The 27,000-nt window shown below is 44.1% G+C and overlaps 1 protein-coding gene across 2 annotated transcripts in view; it reads left to right on the top strand.

The window, feature by feature from the left end:
• DPP6 (dipeptidyl peptidase like 6) overlaps positions 1-27,000 on the top strand; it is a 729,761-nt gene that overhangs the window by 338,564 nt on the left and 364,197 nt on the right. For both annotated transcript variants that reach the window (XM_030308879.1, XM_030308880.1), the window contains exon 2: positions 21,270-21,384. In XM_030308879.1, coding sequence (XP_030164739.1) covers positions 21,270-21,384 — 115 coding nt within the window. The remainder of the gene's footprint in view (positions 1-21,269; positions 21,385-27,000) is intronic.

Genomic DNA, 27,000 nt, shown 5'->3' on the forward strand with positions numbered 1-27,000 from the left:
TGTTTGCCTCCCTCTCTGTTTTTATCTTATTTCATTTTAGCTTCCCTTCCACTGCAGTCGTCTCTTTTGTTTCTTAAATTCCACATATGAGGGAAATCACATGGCATTTATCTTTCTCTGACTGACTTAATTTCGCTTAGCATAATACATTCTAGTTCCATCCACAATGTTGCAAATGCCAAGATTTCATTCTTTTTATCGTCAAGTAATATTCCATTGTGTATATAAACCACATTGTCTTTATCCGTTCATCCATCAATGGACATTTGGGCTCTTTCCATACTTTGGCTATTGTCGATAGTGCTGCTATAAACATGGGGATGCATGTGTCCCTTCGAAACAGCACACCTGTATCCCTTGGATAAATGCCTAGTAGTGCAATTGCTGGGTCGTAGGGTAGTTCTGTTTTTAATTTTTTGAGGAACCTCCATACTGTTTTCCAGAGCAGCTGCCCCAGTTTGCATTCCCACCAGCAGTGCAGAAGTGTTCCCCCTTTCTCTGCATCCTTGTCAACATCCGTTGTTGCCTGAGCTGTTCATTTTAGCCATTCTGACAGGCGTGAGGTGGTATCTCAGTGTGGCTTTGACTTGTGTTTCCCTGATGATGAGTGTCGTTGACCACCTTTTCATGTGTCTGTCAGCCATCTGGATGTCTGCTTTGGAAAAGTGTCTATTCATGTCTTCTGCCCATTTCTTCACTGGATTATTTGGTTTTTGGGTGTTGAGTTTGATAACTCAAACAACAAGTACCAAAAAACAAGTACCACACAACAGATTTCTGTTGTGCGAGCTCCCAGTCTATGATACTTTATTATAGCAGCCCAAACGACCAACGTGGTCACTTAAGTACCAAAGATACAGTTAAATCTTTTCCATTCAGGAAACAAGTATTGAGTGTCAAACACGTGAAAACGCCCCGGGCTCTGGTCCTGCGATGATGGGTCCTAATGCGGTCCTGTCCCCAAGGTGTGTGCTCTCAGTAGCACTCGGGAGGAGACGAGCCACCACATTTCAAGACGAGGAGACATACCTCAAGAGGGAAGTGCTGTCAAAATCCTATGGGAAATAACAGGAAAGAAAGTGTGTTATTCCAGGGATGAGGATGGCGGGGGGCGGGCAGGGACGTCTGCACTGGGCTGTGAAGAGGAGGCAGGTTTGACCATGTGGAGATGAGAAAGAAAGTTTGCCAAGGTTTGCAGGAGCCACACCCATTCCCAGGAAAGGAGGGTACTCTGAGGACGGCTCCCAAGGATGCTTGCTAGGGCCAGGGACATCAGGTGGGAATGTCCACACGTGCCCTACATATATGCACGGGTGCGGGTACCCTACATATATATATGCAGGGGTGCAGGCAGCACATGTGGGAGGGAGGGAGCCTGCGCTCCACTCGGGGCTGCTGCAGCAAGCCTGGGGCCCCTCAGCTCCCCTCCTGCCCTCTTCTGGGGCCCCCCAGGGGGAGCCCTACCCAGCAGAGATCACTCAGGCAACTCTTCGATGCCACTCGCTCCAGTGTTCTCACGTGGTTTCTGTAGTCAGCACGTGGCATCAGGCTCTGTTTTTCTTCCTTCTTTTTAGAATCAGTTCCTTGCAGTTGGTACTTAGGACCCTCCATTTCTCCCAGAGTCTGCCCAATGACCCAGGCTCCAGCTCCCCTCAGCTCTGTGCTGTGCATTTGCAGGCTACACCCGTCCGCTCCTGCGTCCCGCTCTCCGTCCCCGCTAGAAACTGGGTCTCATCCGGTACAGACACTTGGCCTCTCCACCCTGCCACTTGCCTGGGAAGGAAAAGTGAGGGTAGTAATAGGCAAGTGTCTACGTGTAGTAGTTTCCGTTGTCCAAGTAATTCAAAGAAGTGAATCATTAAAAATGATAGTCAAAGCAGTTTATCTTTTCAGGCTAATGTGCAATGATATTTCTTAAATCTACTTTTAAGTGATTGGGTTCTGGTGAATTCCAGGCACTAAGTTGGCTGGTTTTTTGTAACAGGTGTCATTGGATGTTCCCCTTAAAGTTGGTGTTTTACAAGAATACAGCGTCCACACTTCCTGGTAGGGAATGTTGATGCCCCCACTTGACCACGGCCACTGTTCATTGGTACAGATATTACGGCTCTGAGTAACTTGCTTGACGTATCCCTCAACATTTTGGGGGGGGGGACAGGACTATGTTGGGATGATGTGGTAATCTTTTATAAGATACTCTCCTTTCTTTTTTTCAACGTTTTGTTGTTGTTGTTGTTTTTTTTTTTGGGACAGAGAGAGACAGAGCATGAACGGGGGAGGGGCAGAGAGAGAGGGAGACACAGAATCAGAAACGTGCTCCAGGCTCTGAGCCATCAGCCCAGAGCCCGACGCGGGGCTCGAACTCACGGACCGCGAGATCGTGACCTGGCTGAAGTCGGATGCTTAACCGACTGCGCCACCCAGGCGCCCCGATACTCTCCTTTCTTGACATCAGCCTAGAACTTCGTCCTATTTAGAGGAACAGCCTTTTCACAGCAGCAACGGATTTGACAATCCATTTGAGTTTCGTTGTTCTTAGTTCTTCATTTACCGGTAGGTTCTAGCCGATTGTAGTGCTTACGTATGCTGAGCTTGGTTTTGAACTTTGGTTTGCAGCAGCATACAAGACACAAGAGTGGGCTGTCATAAGATAGAGCGAGTTCTCTGCTTGGTAATGGAGTCACTCAGTCATGCAGGTTATTTGTGACGAGGGAGAGAGAAGTCCACGGGTGCGAGCTGCTTCGTACCAAAGGTGCATGGATACCAAGGGTGAAGGGAGCTAGTCAACGGGCAGGCTTTTGGCATTGGCCTCGTGTAAGAGTGCAAGCCAGAATTCCCCTTGGGCGTGTTTCCAGACCATTCTCTAATAGGCCCATGAAGAGAGTTTTGCATTTGAAAACCTGCCATCACAAACCCTTAATTTTCATGCAGTTGTAAAGTGTTGCGGAGAATGTAGATTTGTGGTTGGGATATCAGTCACGTGTGGACGATCCCGCTGATATTTTTAATAGGTAGAAACCATTTGCGCCTCTTAACATGCTAATGTCCTGAGCAGGAAGGTCAGCTTTCCTTAAAACCTCTTCAGTTAGCAGTAACCGTCTGAAAAACTATTAAGGTTTCTCATCTGCTAGAGGGACGCACCAGTCAGGAAAGTCGAACGTCTCTTAGGAGTCTCGAACGAAGCAATGTCCAACTGTCAAGGATGTCACTGAGTACTTGCAGCAGCGAGTACAGACCCCATGACAGACGTGAGAACCTTCACACGTGTGACGGGAGTGTTGAAGGTCACGTACGGACTGTTCGCTGCCACTATGTGAGACCGCTGCGGTGTAAGCAAGACTTTTAGGCTGTGTATTTTAAGGGATTAAAGAAAAGTGCATTTTAATCAATCAGTAAAGCAATTCTTCGTTTAGGATCTATATGAAAGGCTGTATGTGGCGCTTTGGGACAAGGTTCCCTGGAGGAACTTGCTCTTTAATCGTAAAGCGCACGATCTCTGCTAAGGGCTACTCGGGTGACACGGTCGATAAATGCTGCATCATCTCACTGTAGGTGTCGCAAACTTCCTGGACGCTGTGTCAGTCAGGGGCATGGCAGGAGACCAGTCCAACTCAGGGGGTCTTCCAGAGACGGTCAGGTACCCTGCGCGCAGTGTGGCACCTGCAGGCCTGTGACGCGGTGGCAGGTCGCCCCATCCCCGAAGTCCAGGCCGTTGGCCTCACCCAGTAGATTGTTCCTCCTGCACCTTTGGGGTCCGTGTGCTTCACAGTCTGCTGGTACCTGACCTTCTCTCCAGGTCTCCCCTCCGTGCATTTCACGTTCATTTCTTTCTGTTTCTGCTCTCTTCCCCCACCTTGTATTCGGAGCTGCTCACCTGGGCTGTGCAGGGGTGTGGTTGAGAGCTTAGCATTTGCTAATCAAAGCGCTTCTGTCTTCTGATCTGCAAAGTAAGCCTTCAGAGAAATGATGAACTCCCCACCGGATATTTGTGTGTCTCCAGCGTTTTTGATCAGCGCTCGTGTAGACTCTGAAACTTCTCGTCTGCTGTTGCTTTGTGATCTTGGCTGTTCCAGAGGGGAGAGGCTTTCATTTAAGTCTTGGATTCCGGGGCTACTAACAGCTTGTGAGAGAGAAACAGAGGCAGAGAGAGAGAACCCCCTGCGTGTTCCTATGAGTCACCCCCACAGACGGCACCAGGGCCAACCCTTCCGGTAATTTCTCTAGCGGCGGCTGGCTTCGCTGGGGCTTCATCATGTGACCATCTACATAAGGCAGGGACCCCGCAGAGTGGTGCTTTCCCCTTGGGTCCGCTCTCAGGTTTCTTAGGCCAGTTGCCATCTTTGTTGTGTTTTTAGTGCCTTTATGAAAAAACAAGAGCCGCTAATGAGGAAGATTAAGGAAATGAGCCAGTAAAACAGAAATGGGGATGTGCACCCAACGGGCTGACGTGATGAATATCGATGGCCATGTGTCAGTTGCTAAACGTTATTTAAAACTTGTTCTCGCCGTCTTCAAGTCATGTGTTGTCCTCCAGAATATGGAAATACAGTGATTAGAAGGCTGTTTTACCGTCCTGAGATATATGCACCGTTGGTCTTGTAATTTGTTGCTACCTTTTCCTTATAGTAAATGGTCCATGATACATAAAAGAAATTTATGTCAGAACTTTTCACGGTGAATAAATATTAGAAAGAAAATACATTTAGACAATAGACTGGAGCAGCGGGATGGGGATCCCGTGCTCAGGTTTGCGTAGTTTATTTTCTCGTGATAATTTGGACACTTGCTATGTGAGTATTTTACCTTTTAGGGTACTTGAGTCCACCTTGTCCCAGTAACCGATACATTTTAAGGCGCAGCGGGAGAAGTAACCAATCCCGGGCTTTCTCCGTGCCCTTTCCCTGATGTCAACAAACACGTTGAAAAACTAACGCCTGCCTTCTTCTAGAAGTTATTAGAGGTGGCCTGCAGCGTCCTCCAGTGACGTCTCGTTGCATTCTGGACGAAACACAAAATACGCGGCGTTGTCTACAAGGCAGGTGCGGCGTTAGGGCTGCTTTCCCTGCGCCTGCGTCACGGGACTCTGCACCAGGTCTCACGCCCGCCTCACGGTGCTCCCCCAAACGGAAACCCTTCCCGGCTATTCTCCTGGCTAGCTCCTGCACATCCTTCGAGAACCTGAAAGTAAATCCCACTTCCTCAGAGAGCCCGGGCCTCCCCCTTGGTCCCCAATCAAAGCTGGTACCCATCGCATCACTATACCCTCTGTAGCACCCCGATTGGCTGGGCGCAGAGCTCATCCCAGGGTGGCACTCCAGTGGCCTGACGTCTCTCCCTCCTGCTGGAGTGGGTGCGGGGGAAGTAGCCCTTTCCTTCACTCCTGGCCCGCGCCTGCCGCCGCAGTTACCGTGCACCCCACATGGTCAGCGTTTGCCACTGTGAAATAGTACGATGCAGAAACTCCACAACATGTAAGCCTGTGACCTGAAACAGCCCCGTAACCTCTCTCTGGGTGGAGAGAGGGCGTACTGCCCTGCGCCTTGCCCCTGCCTTCCGTTTGGCAACCCCCCCTCCCCTAAGCGCCGCAGTACGCTGCATTTGACGGAAATTCCTTTGTCGTTCATCTTCTTAGACTTCAGCGTGAACCCCGTACTGATAGTGTGGTTTTGCCCCGCGTTCAGTGTTTTTGGTTTGCTTTTTTGTCTTGTTTTTTTGTTTTTTTGGCCCTGCGTTTGCTGCTCTCTACAACCTAGGACCATCAGTTTTACATGGATGAAATAAATCATGATATATTCTTCGGTGTCTGACACTTACAGTCGTATCTGTGAGGTTCGGTCGTGCTGTGCACGTGTGCGGATGGATGTTTTTCTGTTGACGTGAAACGTTCCGCTACGTGGCGTAGTGGCAACGTAAAGACTTCCCGCAAAATGTCTGCATCCCCAACTTCAGAACCTGTACGTGTGTTAGGTTACACGTCAGGGGGATGAAACTTGCAGGTGCAATATAGACTGCTAATCGGTTACATTTCTGTGGCTAATACCTTCGCCGATGCTGTATGTCTTTCCATGAGACTGCGCTGTGCGATAATGCCGTTTTTGATGGCAGAAAGAGCTGGTAAATACGGATCTGCTGAATATATCCGATTCTAGGCCAGCTGTAGTTTAAAAACACTAGAGCTTTGGGGTGCCTGGATGGCTCAGTCAGTTAAGCATCTGACCCTTGATCTCCGTTCAGGTCACGATCTCACGGTTTGTGAGTTCAAACCCCACACTGGGCTCTGATGGCATGGAGTCTGCTTGGTATTCTTTCTTCTCTCTGCCCCTCCCCTCCTTGTGTTCTCTGTCTCTCAAAATAAATAAGTAAACTTAAAAAAAAACAAAAACAAAACAAAAAACCTTAGGGGCGCCTGGGTTACTCAGTCGGTTAAGCGTCCAGCTTCAGCTCAGCTCATGATCTCCCGGTTCATGGGTTCGAGCCCTGCGTCAGGCTCTGTGCTGACAGCTCGGAGCCTGGAGCCTTCTTTGGATTCTGTGTTTCCCTCTCTCTCTGCTCCTCCCCCGCTCACACTCTGCCTCTCTCTCAAAGATAAACATTAAAAAATTAAAACTTAAAAAAAAATTTTTTTAAAAACTTAAAAAATACTGGAGCTTTGTTTTTGAGTAATTTGATACCTAAAATAGCGACTGCCTCTTCAAGACTCATGAACATGATGTTGTACCAACTGTCTCGGCTACCATTTGCTCTAGCGTCTTGAACTAGCCCCCTCCTGTCACAGAGGGGGCTGCACTCCACTGCTGATGTATGGTGACAGGCGTAGATCCTTGAGGATCGCTTGAGGTCATCGCTATATTTCACTCAGGATTTTGCTGTAAAGATAACTATAGTAGTGGAAGAACGGAGCTTTTCAAATAAAATCACATGTCAAATTAGTAAATTGATTATTTTGAAATTATAAACCCAGTGAGTAGTTACAATCTTCACCTTCGCCTGGGTTTTGAGTGGAGGTTTGGCCAGAATGTGCCACAGACCCTGGAGCCTGGAGCGTGTGACTTCATTAGTGAGCACGAGTGCCTTCTTGGAAACGGACGCTGGCAGGAGTTTGCACCGCCAGACCGGGCATCGCCGCATGCCGCGTGTTCAGCTTCTTTGTTCCCAAGTTTTAGAGAAGGACTCAAACTAGATAAAATATCTCCTAAAGAAATAGAGATGTCTTATTAAATCTAAGGAAAAAATTCATTCATGCCTCAGGAGGAAAATTGAGTCAAGAAATGGAAAACCAGGGGCGCCTGGGTGGTTCAGTCAGTTAAGCGTCCGACTTCAGCAGGTCATGATCTCGCGGTTTGTGAGTTCGAGCCCCGCGTCGGGCTCTGTGCTGACGGCTCGGAACCTGGAGCCTGCTTCACAGTCTGTGTCTCCTTCTCTCTCTGCCCCTCCTCCACTCGTGCTCGCACACGCTCTCTCTCTAAAATAAGTAAACATTCAAAAATAAAAAGAAATGGAAAACCAGTAGGGACCCCCTTTATGTGTCTCTTGTCTCTGCTTCTCCACCTCTCCCATTCCTACTTCTCATGAACCTGCTCTATTTCCTTCTGAATCCATATCCCACGCAGAAATGGGCACTCCCCCTACGCTCATCTGATCTCATGTTTCATGACAGCCAGCAAGAATAAATCCGAAGAGTTGGATCCCCCACCTGAGACCCTCGAGTGGACTTCTGACCCAGGCTGGGCCACCCCCGTGGTGGAGGAGGAGAGAGGAGGGCTCACGGTGCAGAAACGCGGCTCTGGCCCCCATGGGTGGAGGAGGAGGGCAGTGGCGATCATTTCGACCAAGGCTCTTTTCAAAAGGCTTCTGTGCAGTGCTGGAAGATTGTAACAGGGGGGCAAGCCCTTTGGAAAAACTGAGCTCAGATTATTTTTGTTGCCGCCATTAGATTGCTGGTAGCTCTTGCCTCTGAGGCTTGTTAGATACTTAATATTTATTGAGAGCCTGAGGGGACTTTTGACACTGGGAAGTCGAGCTTGCCAAAATGCTGCCCAGTGTAGACCAATCCGTCTCAAAACTGCCTGTGGGTTTCGGGGAGTCTGTGCAAAGTCGGCCGTTATCTGAAGAAGATCGTAAGACGTTCTCCCTCGCAGCAACATGGAAAGATACAGATGCTCAATTTTAAATTCTGCAACTCACATCCAGTATTCTCCCTGAGAGGGACTTCTCTTGGGCACGATACCGTCTGAGATCTCTTCTGACTGTGGTCAGGTCACAGGGCCGTTGCTTTTGGTGATTTATGCAACACGACACCTTTAAAACGTTACATCAAAATAGATCCGAGGTAGACTGAGCTCCGAAGGTAAGAATAACTTACATTTCGAGTCAATTTCATAAAGAAGCGATTAAACACAGCCAATTAAACTGAAAAGCCTAAAATAATGGGAGCCCTGGTGTGGAATTTAAAGTAGAAAAAATAATGAAGAAATTTTAGAAGATATATAATTACAGTCAATAATTTGCCTGCTTCGTTTTGTTTTGATTTCCCAGAAGGGCTAATGGAGTGGGAGCTGGCTGTGTGCACACAGTCTTGCTGAACCGCAGGTACAGGGCTGACAGCTGCCTCAGTGACGGGCGGCAAAGCACTGTGCCCTCAGGCGGTCGCACAGAGTCACGTTATGCAAAATAGTCAACCTCAGAGGCTTCCAAATTCAGAGGAGAAAAGGAGAGCGGATTCCAGATAGGTCCATAAGGCAAATACAGAATGGTTGGTGGACAGCCCCAGAGAACCTGAGTTGTGAGACACGGAGGAGGCGGTGTGAGCAGGAGGGGTGTTAAAGGCAAGGTGGGGGGGGGCACCTGAGAGTGCGTGTGGCAGAATTGGGGGGGGGGGGGAATACCATCTCCTTTCCCGTAAGATAATGGCGATTCTTAATTAACTACCCGACCTCAGCAGTGGGGCCTGTCAACCAGATTTAATTTCTAATTAGTGAAATCAGTAGAAGTTTTTGAAGGGTAAGAGTCGATCTGTCACCACCAGCGCCGCCCCCCCTCACCCCCCACAGCCTTGGTTGCTCCTGTCTTTACGAAATGGCTACTCAGCCCGCCCCAGCCCTGCAGTCAAGAGCAGAGTCACTGACAGGGAGTCAGCATCAATCAGTACCCTGTGGCCACAGCCCTCAGCCACCTCTTACACTCACAACTAGGAAAAGCATCACGAGGACTTAGGAGACACCACACAGCAGTCCCGGGGGAGGGGAGTGTCTCGGGGAGCAGGAGGACTGTCCCTGCTCAGGATCCAGGGAGCTTTGCTGGACAGGGAGCTCTGTTCTGCCCCCTCAGACGCTGGCTGGCGTCTTCCACTCTGGCCGACACCGTGAAGTCCGATGAGCTGCTGCTTCGTGTGTATCCTCTGGAAACATTTTAAACCATCAATTACCTAAACGTGGATCTAGTTATATCCCAAGGAAGGCCTTTTTCAGTTTTGGGAGCTGGAAACCGTCTTCTCTTCTTAATATACTTCGGAAAGCTGCCTGGGTGAAGAGGAGATTGATTGGCTCAAAGACGGACTATTGTGAGAAAAATAATTGAATTCGCTTCCTTCCTCCCTAGTGAGTGGGCCATCTGGTCGACCCCTCCGCCTTTAGCAAAGGGAAATAAAGTGCACGGTTGCCAGCTGTCCCCAGCAAGGCTGGCAGGGCCCGGACCTCCACTGTCCCTGCAGTCCCTGCTCTCCTGCGACCACCCTGGTTGCTCCCGCGCCCGCAGCTTCCCACGCTGATTTCCCACGGTCACGGGGCTCCTTTAGGGAGAGACCTTAGTGTGTGGCAGAAACCGTCTTCTCCCCCCACTTCGGCCGGAAGGGGGGCTCCTTCTGTCTCACTAGCTGTGTGTGGCCGTACCTACGTCGTAGAAAACAAACATGCCGCAAGGTCCGCCTGAAACATTCAAGGTGGGTGTTTGCCACGTGGGGATGTGTGCTTTGTCGCAGAGTGAGGTAGCTGCAACCCGGCTCACCCTCCTCCGGGCACCCAATGGAAGATAAAATGCCGCTTTGTCGTCTTTGGGGGAAGTGGCCAAAAGGGGTGTGATTCCTCTGCGTTTCCTTTCTTCATACAGTATTGGAAATTTGGCGTGCTTTTGAGTTCTTCCCCCATTTGTCAATCAAGTGGCACGGAAGCATCATCTGGTAGTGATTGGCAATAGATAGTAAGGCAAAACCTTACATGTCTATACATTGCATAAATTATAGTATGCCGCCACACGCATTTGCGTGTAGTCCCAACACTCACGCCCTGGATTCCCTTTGTCTTCCACCCCTTCGTTGCTTTTTTTCCACCCGGGCAGCTTTCAGTTTCTCTAACTTCTAAAGGATCACCTGAGCATCTTCATGTGAATCTCTGCTCCTTATCATGAGGCATAGGGTGTGATAAAGTCAGCGAGGGGAATGCGGTGGGAGAGGGGGAGCTCAGGACAAGATAAGGTGGGTCAGGTGTGGACACAGACGGGCAGGGCCTGGTGGCTCAGGTGGCCCAGCTTAATCCGTCCACAGAACACGGTGGGTCTTCAATTATTATCTTAATCTGTACGTCTCCCACTTCGTTGTACAACTGGCACGTAAAATATCAAACTCGAATCACAGATTATGAAGATAATAACGTTCTGAAACCATGAATTGTATATTTAAGAGAAACCAAACAACCCAGGAAAAGGTTGAGTTTATTTCTCGTTCATTTGGTTGGGTTTGTTTGTTTTCTTTTTGCCTGAGTTAAGAACAAATGCGAGCACCAATTATATCACTAGGGACAAGGCAATTGCCAACTCTAGATGTCAGTTTGCATTACGTCTGTTAAGACCGACTGCTATTTATGGCATCGTCAGTGGAGCTGGGCTTGTATTAATGCCTTGCTTTCCACATCAATCGACAATAGCTTTTCTGCCAGAGGTGCCAGCAAATAATAAAGTTACTTCTTCTAAAGGCATTCGGGCATCCGTTCTTTCATTCAGCACACAGCCCTGGAACGCTGTGGCGTCCCACGTTCCATTCCAGGCATCGGGAACACGAGCACACCAAGGCAATGCGGGAACACGAGCACACCAAGGCAAGGCAAGGCAAGCTTAAGAAGCTTGCTGCCTGGTGATGGCACGGGAATTAAATACATCATTGAATAGTGCAGTAATGTTACAGAAGAGCATTTACAAAGAGGTCACGGTTGTGTCCAGATGGAAGAATGATGAACTGTGCCTGGGAAACTAGGCATGGCTTCCCAAAATGTCAGAGATGTGCAGCTGAACAACAGAGATTTGTGTCTCATGGTTCTGGAGACTGGACACCCAAGCTCAAGGTGCTGTAGTGTCTTACGAGGCCTTTCTCTTTAGGCCTTTCACGGCGCCTTCCTGCTGTGTCTTCACATGGTCTTTCTTCGCAAATGGGTACAGAGAGAGAAGGCAAGCTCTCTGGTATCTCTTCTTATAAGGACACTAATCCTGTCCTAAGGGCTGCACCCTCCTGACCTCATGTAACCCTCCTTGACTCCCAGAGGCTCTCTGTCCACATACCATCACACTGGGGGTGGGGGGGTAGAGGTTCCACATGTGAATTTAGGAGGGACGCAGCTCAGCCCATAACAGCCTGATGTCCTTCCTTCCTCCCAGCTGCACTTCTTGGAGTTTCTGTTCAAATGTCACTTTATTAGGAAATCTCTCTGACGACCTTATATACAAACAGCTTACAAGGCACTCTCCCTCCAACTCCCTTATCCTGCTTTTTTCTTCTCTTACTGGGTTTATGTGTTCATTGTTTGTGCCTCATCCCTGCACTAGAGAACAAGAAAGGAAATACGGAAAAATGAAAGCCATTCAGCTTGCTGGGTTGACGACAGTGTACTCTGTTTTGTTCACTGCTGTGCCCAACATTCTCAGGACAGGGATGGCAGAGTAAGACCTGGGTAAACATGTGTTGGATGGACGGATGGATGGATGGGCAGATGGATGGATGGACAGATAGATGGATGGACAAATAGATGGGGTGGGTGGGTGGGTGGATGAATGGATGGATGGATGGATGGATGGGTTGGTGGGTGGATGGACGAATGGATGGATGGGTGGGTGGGTGAATGGACAGATGGATGGATGGGTGGGTGGGTGGATGGATTGCTGGAAGCCGAGCTATCCCAGCCTGAGTGGCAAAGCCCAGGCTGTGGACGGATTGGTGACTACAGGTCGGCCCGCCAACAGTGAAGCTTCTCGTACTCCCGTTTTTAGGTAATTTGGCCTTAAAAGTACCTGGGGTATTGTCTGTTGGGGAATTGCCCTCGGCAGGCCCCCTGGGAAAAGAACCATTAGGGAAGAAAATAAGGTTCTGCAAGAAATTGTGCGGCCTTACATTTAGCCCTTGCCATCCCCTATGGAGACTCCTCTGCTTACAGGAAGGATAGCCTCATACCTTTGCCAGCAAAGAGGGCCTGTATAGGAGAGACATATGGATTTGAAAGCCCCACTCCGGCAACTAAGGAGTGTATCTCTGGGCACAGGTGACTTCAACCCCTAGGCCCACCTGGCCCCCCGGAGGCATTCCAGATGATGACTGAACCTAGTTGGTTAAGCTACAGAATGGTTCATTGGTTCCTAGGTGCATTGTCTCTCTGAGAATGTATGAGGCATGGGTTTCTAAGGCCTTTTCAGCCCCTTTCTGACACTTCAGACTGAGGCAAACACATTGTTCTTCTGGCCTCATGTGGTTAGGAGGTCATGTCCCTGTAACTGTTCCATTTGAGATGTTGAGAAATGGAGGGCCTTTCACGAGAACAGCAAATCAAATGCTTTGTAGATTATAGATAAACACAGATGCATAATGGAATAATGTAAGAAATTAATCTATAATCAAAGGGTATGTGGGAAAGTTAGGGGAAATCAGCATATTATTTCTTAAAGGTCGTTTATACATAGGAACATTTTCAAAATTAGAGAATGTTAGAAAAACATAGATGACATATGCTACAAGGAAATCACTAGCATATATAATGCCACATTTACTACAATAAATTGGCCAGTTCAACACACTGCTGTTGTCTGTATCCATTTTTATTTTAGTTTTAGTTTATTTTAGTTTTTTATTTTCCAGTTTTTTATTTTAGTTTTATTTTATTTTCACCGATGCCGTTCTTCCTTCAGGAACCCCTGGTTGCTGGAGCTGGTCTTTGGCAATGGATGGATGAATGGACAGACGGATGGGATGGATGGATGGGTGGATGGGTGGGTGGTTGGATGGGTAGGTGGCTGGCTGGCTGACTGGCTGGCTGGATGGATGGGTAGGTGGGTAGATGGATGGATAGATGGGTGGGTGGGTGGGTGGATGGATGGATTGATGGACATATGGACAGATGGATGGATGGGTAGATGGATGGATGGATGGATGGATGGACTGATAGAAACTTTGTTCACCTTGTTACACCAAATGGTTAATTGTTAATATGCTCTTCCATTTTACTGGATCTCTGAGATGTGCATGTGGTGGTGCCAAGCAGAACAGGGAATGTATTATAGTCTCATTTTCACCATTCTAGGCAAAAATATATAATTCTGCTGAGAAATACACTACTGAAGCTTAACATTTCAGGGGATAATTTATTAACTTCTCTTGTCCTTCATGGGAAGCAGGGTCAGCTCTACTCAAATTTTCAATAAGTCAGCTCCTGCAAGTTTAGATGAGGAAGTCAGTTGAATCTGGGGAGCTAAATGAGACGTTCAAGGAAGCGCATATTAATCTGCATTCTAACTCAAAAACTGTCTCTATATTCTGGTTACACCCAAGTAGAAATTAAATGTGCATATAGACCATGACTAGAAAGGAAAATGGGGAAAATGAACATTTCTGTTCTCTTGGATTAGCAAGATTCTTCATGATTTGTTTCCTCCTTAATTTGTTTCCTATTATTATTATTGTTACAGTATTTTTTATGTAAGTTAAAAAAAGTTACTGTACTGTGAAAAGCGAGATTTGGCAAATGAAAATGGAATTTAATAAAGAATGTCCCCTTTCCTGTGGGTAAAATTTCTCTGCTTTTTTCAGCGTGTAAGAATGCTGCCTGGAAGGCAATATGGTGCACCTGTCTTTAAGAAATGATGTAGTGATCCAGAATCATTTCACTTGAGTGAGCTATGCTGTCGATGCCTGTTTGGTTATCTACTGTCCATTCTCTCATTCAATAATATATACTAAGTTGGTTTTCTGTGAAAAATATTTTCTTAGTCCAGTGAACATGCAGGAATCAGAGCCTTTGCCCCTTTCCAGAAGTCTCTTGACTCCCATTCATTTTCCACCCAGAGGAGCAACTTCATAGCTTTGTATCTTTCTTTTCCATCCTATATGTGTTCATAGGACTTTTACTGTATTGGGCATTTTTTTTATATATATATGAAATTTATTGACAAATTGGTTTCCATACAACACCCAGTGCTCATCCCAAAAGGTGCCCTCCTCAATACCCATCACCCACCCTCCCCTCCCTCCCACCCCCCATCAACCCTCAGTTTGTTCTCAGTTTTTAAGAGTCTCTTATGCTTTGGCTCTCTCCCACTCTAACCTCTTTTTTTTTTTTTTCCTTACCCTCCCCCATGGGTTCCTGTTAAGTTTCTCAGGATCCACATAAGAGTGAAACCATGTGGTATCTGTCTTTCTCTGTATGGCTTATTTCACTTATCATTACACTCTCCAGTTCCATCCACGTTGCTACAAAAGGCCATATTTCATTTTTTCTCATTGCCACGTAGTACTCCATTGTGTATATATACCACAATTTCTTTATCCATTCATCAGTTGATGGACATTTAGGCTCTTTCCATAATTTGGCTATTGTTGAGAGTGCTGCTATGAACATTGGGGTACAAGTGCCCCTATGCATCAGCACTCCTGTATCCCTTGGATAAATTCCTAGCAGTGCTATTGCTGGGTCATAGGGTAGGTCTATTTTTAATTTTCTGAGGAACCTCCACCTGCTTTCCAGAGCAGCTGCACCAATTTGCATTCCCACCAACAGTGCAAGAGGGTTCCCGTTTCTCCACATCCTCTCCAGCATCTATAGTCTCCTGATTTGTTCATTTTGGCCACTCTGACTGGCGTGAGGTGATACCTGAGTGTGGTTTTGATTTGTATTTCCCTGATAAGGAGCGACGCTGAACATCTTTTCATGTGCCTGTTGGCCATCTGGATGTCTTCTTTAGAGAAGTGTCTATTCATGTTTTCTGCCCATTTCTTCAGTGGGTTATTTGTTTTTCGGGTGTGGAGTTTGGTGAGCTCTTTATAGATTTTAGATACTAGCCCTTTGTCCGATATGTCATTTGCAAATATCTTTTCCCATTCCGTTGGTTGCCTTTTAGTTTTGTTGGTTGTTTCCTTTGCTGTGCAGAAGCTTTTTATCTTCATAAGGTCCCAGTAATTCACTTTTGCTTTTAATTCCCTTGCCTTTGGGGATGTGTCGAGTAAGAGATTGCTATGGCTGAGGTCAGAGAGGTCTTTTCCTGCTTTCTCCTCTAAGGTTTTGATGGTTTCCTGTCTCACATTTAGGTCCTTTATCCATTTTGAGTTTATTTTTGTAAATGGTGTGAGAAAGTGGTCTAGTTTCAACCTTCTGCATGTTGCTGTCCAGTTCTCCCAGCACCATTTGTTAAAAAGGCTGTCTTTTTTCCATTGGATGTTCTTCCCTGCTTTGTCAAAGATGAGTTGGCCATACGTTTGTGGGTCTAGTTCTGGGGTTTCTATTCTATTCCATTGGTCTGTGTGTCTGTTTTTGTGCCAATACCATGCTGTCTTGATGATGACAGCTTTGTAGTAGAGGCTAAAGTCTGGGATTGTGATGCCTCCTGCTTTGGTCTTCTTCTTCAAAATTCCTTTGGCTATTCGGGGCCTTTTGTGGTTCCATATGAATTTTAGGATTGCTTGTTCTAGTTTTGAGAAGAATGCTGGTGCAATTTTGATTGGGATTGCATTGAATGTGTAGATAGCTTTGGGTAGTATTGACATTTTGACAATATTTATTTTTCCAATCCATGAGCAGGGAATGTCTTTCCATTTCTTTAAATCTTCTTCAATTACCTTCATAAGCTTTCTATAGTTTTCAGCATACAGATCCTTTACATCTTTGGTTAGATTTATTCCTAGGTATTTTATGCTTCTTGGTGCAATTGTGAATGGGATCAGTTTCTTTATTTGTCTTTCTGTTGCTTCATTGTTAGTGTATAAGAATGCAACTGATTTCTGTACATTGATTTTGTATCCTGCAACTTTGCTGAATTCATGTATCAGTTCTAGCAGACTTTTGGTGGAGTCTATCGGATTTTCCATGTATAATATCATGTCATCTGCAAAAAGCGAAAACTTGACTTCATCTTTGCCAATTTTGATGCCTTTGATTTCCTTTTGTTGTCTGATTGCTGATGCTAGAACTTCCAACACTATGTTAAACAACAGCGGTGAGAGTGGGCATCCCTGTCGTGTTCCTGATCTCAGGGAAAAAGCTCTCAGTTTTTCCCCGTTGAGGATGATGTTAGCTGTGGGCTTTTCATAAATGGCTTTTATGATCTTTAAGTATGTTCCTTCTATCCCGACTTTCTCAAGGGTTTTTATTAAGAAAGGGTGCTGGATTTTGTCAAAGGCCTTTTCTGCATCGATTGACAGGATCATATGGTTCTTCTCTTTTTTTTTGTTAATGTGATGTATCACGTTGATTGATTTGCGAATGTTGAACCAGCCCTGCATCCCAGGAATGAATCCCACTTGATCATGGTGAATAATTCTTTTTATATGCTGTTGAATTCGATTTGCTAATATCTTATTGAGAATTTTTGCATCCATATTCATCAGGGATATTGGCCTGTAGTTCTCTTTTTTTACTGGGTCTCTGTCTGGTTTAGGAATCAAAGTAATACTGGCTTCATAGAATGAGTCTGGAAGTTTTCCTTCCCTTTCTATTTCTTGGAATAGCTTGAGAAGGATAGGTATTATCTCTGCTTTAAATGTCTGGTAGAACTCCCCTGGGAAGCCATCTGGTCCTGGACTCTTATTTGTTGGGAGATTTTTGATAACCGATTCAATTTCTTCGCTGGTTATGGGTCTGTTCAAGCTTTCTATTTCCTCCTGATTGAGTTTTGGAAGAGTGTGGGTGTTCAGGAATTTGTCCATTTCTTCCAGGTTGTCCAATTTGTTGGCATATATTTTTCATAGTATTCCCTGATAATTGTTTGTATCTCTGAGGGATTGGTTGTAATAATTCCATTTTCATTCATGATTTTATCTATTTGGGTCATCTCCCTTTTCTTTTTGAGAAGCCTGACTAGAGGTTTGTCAATTTTGTTTATTTTTTCAAAAAACCAACTCTTGGTTTCGTTGATCTGCTCTACAGTTTTTTTAGATTCTATATTGTTTATTTCTGCTCTGATCTTTATTATTTCTCTTCTTCTGCTGGGTTTAGGCTGCCTTTGCTGTTCTGCTTCTAGTTCCTTTAGGTGTGCTGTTAGATTTGTATTTGGGATTTTTCTTGTTTCTTGAGATAGGCCTGGATTGCAATGTATTTTCCTCTCAGGACTGCCTTCGCTGCGTCCCAAAGCGTTTGGATTATTGTATTTTCATTTTCGTTTGTTTCCATATATTTTTTGATTTCTTCTCTAATTGCCTGGTTGACCCACTCATTCGTTAGTAGGGTGTTCTTTAACCTCCACGCTTTTGGAGGTTTTCCAGACTTTTTCCTGTGGTTGATTTCAAGCTTCATAGCATTGTGGTCTGAAAGTATGCATGGTATAATTTCAATTCTTGTAAACTTATGAAGGGCTGTTTTGTGACCCAGTATATGATCTATCTTGGAGAATGTTCCATGTGCACTCGAGAAGAAAGTATATTCTGTTGCTTTGGGATGCAGAGTTCTAAATATATCTGTCAAGTCCATCTGATCCAGTGTCTCATTCAGGGCCCTTGTTTCTTTATTGACCGTGTGTCTAGATGATCTATCCATTTCTGTAAGTGGGGTGTTAAAGTCCCCAGCAATTACCACATTCTTATCAATAAGGTTGCTTCTGTTTATGAGTAATTGTTTTATATATTTGGGGGCTCCGGTATTCGGCGCATAGACATTTATAATTGTTAGCTCTTCCTGATGGATAGACCCTGTAACTATTATATAATGTCCTTCTTCATCTCTTGTTACAGCCTTTAATTTAAAGTCTAGTTTGTCTGATATAAGTATGGCTACTCCAGCTTTCTTTTGGCTTCCAGTAGCATGATAAATAGTTCTCCATCCCCTCACTCTGAATCTAAAGGTGTCCTCAGGTCTAAAATGAGTCTCTTGTAGACAGCAAATAGATGGGTCTTGGTTTTTTATCCATTCTGATACCCTATGTCTTTTGGTTGGCGCATTTAATCCATTTACATTCAGTGTTATTATAGAAAGATACGGGTTTAGAGTCATTGTGATGTCTGCATGTTTTATGCTTGTAGTGATGTCTCTGGTACTTTGTCTCACAGGGTCCCCCTTAGGATCTCTTGTAGGGCTGGTTTAGTGGTGACAAATTCCTTCAGTTTTTGTTTGTTTGGGAAGACCTTTATCTCTCCTTCTATTCTAAATGACAGACTTGCTGGATAAAGGATTCTCGGCTGCATATTTTTTCTGTCTAGCACACTGAAAATCTCATGCCAATTCTTTCTGGCCTGCCAAGTTTCAAAAGAGAGATCAGTCACGAGTCTTATAGGTCTTGTATTGGGCATTTTTAAGACCATTTATTTCCACCTTCCTTTCTGGGGGAGTGGACCTCCAGGATCCCTGTTAGGTGTTCACCATCTTGCTCACTTCTTGGTAAAGCCACCCATTCTGTTGTTAGGCAATATTAGTGCTTGGGAATTTTGAAATTGTACTGAAACAATTTCTACCTTCCAGAGCTATATTGAATAAGTCTCCTCTCTCTTGCATGTGACAGTTCCAGTGAAGACTCTAGGTATTTGGCTTTTGAGACTGAACATTCTTTCAAGCCTACTTCACGTGACATGTTTTGCAAACATTTCCATCCTCTGGTCATCTTGGTAGACACTCTCTATTTCATCTGTGACCCCATCTAGCCTAGACCTGGATATCCCACTGGGGATGCGTTTGGGCTAGGAAGGGGCCCACTGAGTCCCAGAAGGGCTTCTGTCACTGCAACATGGGTTCAAGTGCACTTCTGCTACACTACTAGCTGGTCAAGAAATTGACACAAAGCAAAAGTCTTAGTCTTCTTTCTGCCTATGAACTTTGACCAGTGCATCTAATAGATGTGTTTAAAACAGATTTTAGAATTCTGGAGTAGTATTAAAAACAAGATTTGAAAGAGATCAATTATCTGACCTCATGAAGGCAATAACATTTTGTCATTGAATAAGATTTGGTCTTGACTATTCTAGTATTCTGGTTTGATGATTACCCTGGGATTTCATCTGAGCAGAGTTCAAGAAACCTGAGCAGTGTTCGGGGCACCTGGGTGGCTCAGTCGGTTGAGCGTCCGACTTCGGCTCAGGTCATGATTTCTCAGTTCATGAGTTCAAGCCCTGCATTGGGCTCTGTGCTGACAGCTCAGAGCCTGGAGCCTGCTTCAGATTCTTTGTTCCTTCTGTCTCTACCCATCCCCCACTTGTACTCTATCTCTCTCTGTCTCTCAAAAATAAATAAATAAATGCAAAACAAAATTAAAAAAAAAATGGAAATCTGAGCAGTGTTCAAGGGTGTGCGAGAGATTATGTGCACTACATTGGTAGAATGAATAGTACTGCTTCAAGATTTATGCTTTTCACAGATTTGGAGAATTTTCAAATTTTCCTTGTAAACTTGGGCAAAGTGAAAAGCTGTGGAATCAGCAAAATCTGATCACTTGTCTTTGTTATTGACTACTGATTTTCTCACATAGAAAACCTATCCAATAAGAAATGAGAGCAACTCAGTACAACTTTTCATCATTTTTAAGTGCTAAAAAGCCACTACTTAATAGATCGGTTCTAGATAGCAAATAAGATGGGTAGAAATTTCTAAACAACTATAAAACTCTTTCTTGCTAAGACCATAATGGCCCTCATAATTTTTCTTAATCTGATAACCTATAGGGCCAAAATTGAATATTTGCATTCCAAATAATTAATTATTTGCCATCCTACATTTGGTATTACCTTTATTTCAACTTGTAAAAATGTGCTACATTCTAATGAACTTCCAGTTTTGGAGGAAGCTGTATTCGAGTATTGTGTTCTCTACCTTTTGAGACCATCTCTATTCTACTTCATCTTGACCTGGCGTTAATATGAGTTATAATCATGGGGACCTTTATAAGAAAGAAGATTTTGTGATCTGTGTATGGGCAGAAAGAGCAGTAGATCATTTGCAGTGTGACCATACGTCTTTATTTGTCCTGGGGAGGTTCAGGTGCTCTTGTATAATTAATGATAATTATCAATATAAACTCTTATATTTATTAATTATAGATATTAACCCCTTTGTCTTTCAAAGGATCTCTACTTGGAATGTAAATTACATGACCATCCTGATTTGAAAGCAACTGAAAGCTTGGTCTCAGCAGCCAATATGCCTGGTTAATTTCCTAGATCTGTCTAACCTTTAGCACACTTTAGCAATGTCTCCCGATTCTTCCTCCTGTCCGAACCCTGCTACAGTGCAAACATGGTTCCCTGGAGAGACTAAAATCTAGAATAGGTATAAGTGAGTTACCCAGTGAAGAGACCTGGGGAATCTTGAAGCCTTGTATGAGATGCTATAGAAGGAAGAAAAGGCTCATGATAGTGAGCAGTGTGTAGAGTTTAATTAAATGTGGCACGCAGTAGGTGCTAAATAAATATTTGAATCTGGTAACCGTGTGGATGTAAATGAAAAGGAAAATGAGAGAGGAGTTGGAGCTGGAGTACTAATCATATTGGTTTTGACTCAGTGGGGGTTAGTAGGTTGGCTAGAGTGCAGAGATGTGCCCCAGTTCCTGTGTGCTGTAGGACCTAGTGTGCTTGGTGGAGAGACATTAAGTTCACAGAAATGCTGTAAATGTAGTATAATACCACATTCATTCTTGAGATAAGGTTTTGCCAAGGTACAGGGATGAGAACGGGAAGCAGAAGGGTGGAAAAAAGAACTAATCATAACTTCAGGGATGAGGATGTGCCTCATTCGCTGTTTTGTGTCTCGGTTCTTGATTTAAATGGAGTGTATTTATTAGGTTGATTTCATGTTTTCACTCACTGGATTTCTCTTTTCTGTTGTTGTTTTCAGGAGCTGGTGGGGAGTAATCCTCCACAAAGAAATTGGAAGGGAATAGCGATTGCACTCCTTGTGATTCTGGTCATCTGCTCCTTGATTGTCACCTCGGTCATACTGCTGACACCAGGTACTTATATTTATTCTTGGAAAAGCAAGTCACTGTAAGGGAGAAAGTGCATAGTTTTGCTTTGCAAATTTTTTCTAAGTAACTACCTATTACATAATTTATTTTTCCCAGGTTCTAATTCTCATTGTGTCATTTTGTTAAATGATGCAATATGTTTCAATGAAAAAATCCATTTTGGATGCTTTGAATTTATTTATATAATTGTTGACTAGGTAGAAATACTTGGCATATATTAAAATTCATAATTCTTATTCATGCTTCTTGAGCTTAAAAACAGTGGCATTATAAATGTAGTCATTCTATAAATCTCATGGAATTCATGGCTACCATATCAAAGATGAATGTTAAAAATTATTAAAACGATGTATGTTGGGGCACCTGGGTGGCTTGGTCGGTTAAGTGTCCGACTTCGGCTCAGGTCATGATCTCACGGCCCGTGAGTTCGAGCCCCGCGTCAGGCTCTGTGCTGACCCCTCAGGGCCTGCAGCCTGTTTCAGATTCTGTGTCTCCCTCTCTCTCTGCCCCTCCCCTGTTCATGCTCTGTCTCTCTGTCTCAAAAACAAATAAACGTTGAGAAAAAAATTAAAAAAAAAAAAAACCGACGTATGTTAAGTGTGAACTAAGGACCAAGTTACTTATTTGGTACTATTCGTGAAATAACAAAAGTAGAAGAAAGAGTCAGAACTCTCTCAGGAAGGAAAAAAACACACAAAAATCTGTAGCAAAAACCTACCACAAAAATGTGCATACACCTGCCCCAATGAATGTCTCAAAAATAAGGGCTGTGGGACCTTCAAGGAGAGAGAGATCTTTTGTGAGGAAGTTCAGGAAGAAGGCGATATTTGAAGAGGATGGTAATGAAGGGTGAGGTTCAGGAAGGAAGGAAGACTTTCTCTGTAAGGTAACCACACGGCAGTTATAGGAAACCATGTGGCCACATTCTTATTGTCATATTAGCTTCCTAGTTGTGAGAACAAAAACCACAGCTCTAATCCTCAACAAATAAACTGCACAAGTATTAGGCCTTAAGGTGGGAAGTGAAGTAGATACATTGAAATGTAGAAATGAATAGATAGGCAGATAGATAGATAGGTAGATAGATAACTTTTACATTGTTGCAAGAAGCACAAGTAAACTACCATGTACGTTTAAACCATGCCAAATCTTAAATGAAAACCGTAAAGTAATCTGTACCCTGAAACCAAAACTAGGTAAAGATACCACAGGAAAATTATAACCAATGTCCCTTATGAATACAGATGTAAAAGTCTCAATAGAATTCTAGCCAACTGAATCCAGCCCCATTTAAAAAGGAGTGTATACCATCCCCAAATGTGATTTATCCCAGGAAGGAAATTTTGATTTAATGTATGAAAATCAGTGCAATACATACATATTAATAGAATAAAGGGGGAGGGAATCCACATGATTGCCTCAGTGGATACAGAGCAGGCATCTGACAAAGTCCAAAATCCTCTCATAGAAAAACATTCAACAAGCTAGTAAAAAGAAACTTCCTCAACCTGATGAAGACCATGTATGAAAAACCCACGGCTAATATCATGCCTAATGGTGAAAGACTGAAAGCCTTTCCTTAAGATCAGGAACAGACAGGATGTTCAGTCTCCCCATTCCTACTGAACGTTGTAGTGGAGATTCTAGCCAAGGTAATGCAAGTGGAAAAGAAATCCAGATAGGAAAGAAGTGAACTATCTCCATTCACAGAGGACATGAATTTGCGTATAGAAAATCTTAAGAGGCTCCTGCGTGGCTCAATCAGTTAAATGTCTGACTCTTGATTTCGGCTCAGGTCATGTTCCCATGGTTGGTGAGTTTAAGCCCCACATTGGGTTCTGCACTGACAGCACAGAGGCCGCTTGGAATTCTCTCTCTCCCTCTCTCTTGGCCCTCCCTGGCTTGCTGTCTCTATCTTTCTCTCTCTCTCTGTCTCTCAAAAACGCTAATTAATTAATTAAAAAAAAAAAGAAAATGGTTCCAGCTGCAATCGTTTCAAAAAGAATAAAATACTTCGGAATAGGTTTAACAAAAGATGTACAGGCTTGTGCACTGAAAATGGGAAAACATAAGTGAAAGAAATTAAAGAAAACCTAAGTAAATGGAAAGATACCCAATGTTTATGGATTAAAAGATCTAATATTGGTAACATGGCAATACTTCCCAAATAGATTTATAGATTCAATCAGATCTTTATCAAAATCCCAATTGCCTTCACTGGAGAAATAGACAAGCTGATTCTAAAATTCATATGAAAATGCAAGGGACTCAGAATGGCCAAAACAACCTTGAAAAAGAACAGCTAAGGTATTTTTACTTCCTGATTTTAAAACTTACTCTAAAGCTACAGTAATGAAAACATTGTGATAGCAGCATAAGTGTAGACATATAGACTAATGGAATAGAATTGAGGGCTCAGAAATAAACCCATACATCTACGGTCAACTGATTTTTGACAAAGGTGCCAAGATCATTCGATGGAGAAAGAATAGTCTTTTCAACCCATAATGTTTGCAGAACTATGGGGCACCTGGGTGGTTCAGTCAGTTGAGCGTCCAACTTGGGCTCAGGTCATGATCTTGTGGTTCTTGACTTCGAGCTCCACGCTGGGCTCTGTGCTAACAGCTCGGAGCCTGGAAACCCACTTCGGATTCTGTGTCTCCCTCTCTCTCTCCCCTCCCCTGCTCACATTCTGTCTCTCTCTCTCTCCAAAAATGAATGAACTTTAAAAAATCTTAAAAAAATAATAATGCTTGCAAAACTGAATATCCACATGCAAAAGAGCAAAGTTGGAGCCCTGCCTCACACCACATACAAAAATCAACTCAGTGTGGATCAACAACCTAATATAAGAGCTGAAACTATAAAATTCTTTGAAAACTTTTTAATGTTGTTATTTATTTTTGAGAGAGAGAGAGAGAGAGAGACAGTGCTAATAGGGGAGGGGCAGAGAGAGAGGGAGACACAGAATCTGAAGCAGGCTCCAGGCTCCAAGCTGGAAAGTATAAAATTCTTGAGGAAAACTTGGGAGCATATTTTTATAAACTTGGATTTATGACACCAAAAGCATAAGCAGCCAAAGAAAAAAATAGGTAAATTGGACTTCGTCAAACTTAAAAATGTTTGACATCAGTAGACACTATCAAGAAAGTGAAAAGACAGCCCATAGAATGTGAGAAAATATTTGCAAGTCATATGTTCAGTAAAGGTCTAATGTCCAGATTATATAAAGAATCATTATAACTCAAAACAAAAGAGAAATAATTTAATTAAAAACAACCAGAGGATTTCAAAAACATTTATCCAGAGAAATATAAATGGCCAATAAGTATAAAAAAAGATGCTCAGTGGGGCACCTGGGAGGCTCAGTCGGTTGAGCACCCGACTTCAGCTCAGGTCATGATCTGACGGTTTGTGAGTTCGAGCCCCACATCAGGCTCTGTGCTGACAGCTAGGAACCTGGAGCCTGCTTCAGATTCTGTGTCTCACTTTCTCTCTCTGCCCCTCCCCCGCTCATGCTCTGTCTCTCTCTCTCTGTCAAAAGTAAATAAATATTTTTAAAAGTTTAAAAAAAAAAGATGCTCAACTCGTTAGTCATCAAAGAAATGCAAGTCAGACTCACAGTATACCACTTTATACCCACTAGGATGGCTATAAAAAGAAAAAAAAGGAAAATAACAGGTATTGGTAAGAATGTGGAAAAATTGGAAACTTCAATTCAAAGTAGGAATGTGAAATTGTGTAGTCTCTGTGGAACACTGGTAGTTCCTCAAAAAGTTAAACATAGAGTTAGTGTATGACTGACTGAGTGATTCCACTCCCAGGAGTGTACCCAAGAAAACTGAAAGCATATGTTCATATAGAAACTTTCACATGGATGTCCATAGCACCAGTATCCCTAAAAGCCAAAAGGGTGGAAACAATCCAGTGTTCATCACCTAATGAATAGATAAACAAGTATGGACAAATGTGATATGTCCATACAGTGGAATATTATTCAGCCATAAAGAATGACTTACTGATGTATGCTACAACATGGGCAAAACTTGAAGACATTATGCTAAGTGAAAGAAGTTAGACACAAAAGGCCACATATTGTGTGATCCCAGAATGGGCGAATCCATAGAAGTAGAGGTAGATTAGTGGTTTGCCAGGGGCTGAGGCTGGAGACAGTAAGAAGTAACTGCTAATAAGTGTGAAATTTCTTTTTTTTTATGATAGATTTTTAGAGAAGTTTCCTAATTGAGAGGAAACCATAGAGATTTCCCCATATACCCTCTATCCCCGCACGTGGATAGCCCCCTTAGTTCTCAGCATCCCTACCAGATGGTACATTTGATACAATTGATGAGCCCACACGGATGCATCATGGGATTTCTTTTGGGGGTGATGCGGATATTCTGGAATTTGATAGTGGTGATGGACTCACAACTCTGTTCATACATTAAAAACTACTGAGCCGTGGGGCGCCTGGGTGGCTCCGTCGGTTAAGCGTCCGACTTCGGCTCAGGTCACGATCTCGCGGTCCGTGAGTTTGAGCCCCGCATCAGTCTCTGGGCTGATGGCTCAGAGCCTGGAGCCTGCTTCCGATTCTGTGTCTCCCTCTCTCTCTGCCCCTCCCCCATTCATGCTCTGTCTCTCTCTGTCTCAAAAATAAATAAAACGTTAAAAAAAATTTAAAAAACTACAGAGCCGCACACATCAAAAAGCAGAACTTTATAGTAAGTGAATTTTATCTCACTTGAGCTGTTCGTTGAAATGATGGTGGAAAAATTATTTAAAAAACACTGGTGTCCTGTGGCCACATATATACTAAAGTACCATGAAAACTTGCCTACCATTGAAGAGGTTCAGGTAGCAGTTCTGGAAAGGAGAGTGTTGCTCTCTCCTCGAACGTGCTTTATGGGCACACCAGAGTTGCCTGGGGCACCAGGACTCAGGATTCGATATGGTGCATCTGATTGATCAGGAAAAAGTTGAGTCAATCACTGAAATCTGAGTAAGGAGAGGGTTAGTAAAGACAACAGCCCTCGTTCTGTTTTGTGATTGGCTGATGATGATTCACCTTAGCTGGGGACTTCAGCAACCACATATTTTTAGTTCTTGTGGAGGAAATCAGGTCTCTCTGAGCATTTGTGGAGGGCGTATTCATCATGCCTTTGCTTTTCCTTGAGCAGAACTGTCCTTTATGTGAGAAAATGATTATTGAGCGGCTGATTCTGTGTTGGCCCAGCCCTGGCTTTGGGACTTAGAAAACAGCAGTGTTTTGGGTAGTTTCAATTGCATCTGCCCTCCTAAGGCACACACGAGTGTTCACGTCACCCAGAGTCTAAGGGCTCCTGCAATCGTCACTTCAGAGTGAAATACCAGGGCGGCCTGGAGCTCCTTTCTCACCAATGGTCCAGCCACGAGGCTGGATAGTAAATGTCCTGACTGAATAAGTTACGAACCGGTCCTGGAAGCCTTCTCTCCTTGCGCCCATGCAATGCCACACGGAGGACTGTCCCTCAGTCTTCTCCGCTGCACAGGGCAGGGTGTCCCCTTCTCTCAAATGCAGCCGCTGACCCTGAGCATCGTTGACATTCAGCTTTTGTGCATCGG

Source organism: Lynx canadensis, chromosome A2 (assembly GCF_007474595.2).
Source record: "Lynx canadensis isolate LIC74 chromosome A2, mLynCan4.pri.v2, whole genome shotgun sequence".
Classification (NCBI taxonomy): Eukaryota; Metazoa; Chordata; class Mammalia; order Carnivora; family Felidae; genus Lynx; species Lynx canadensis.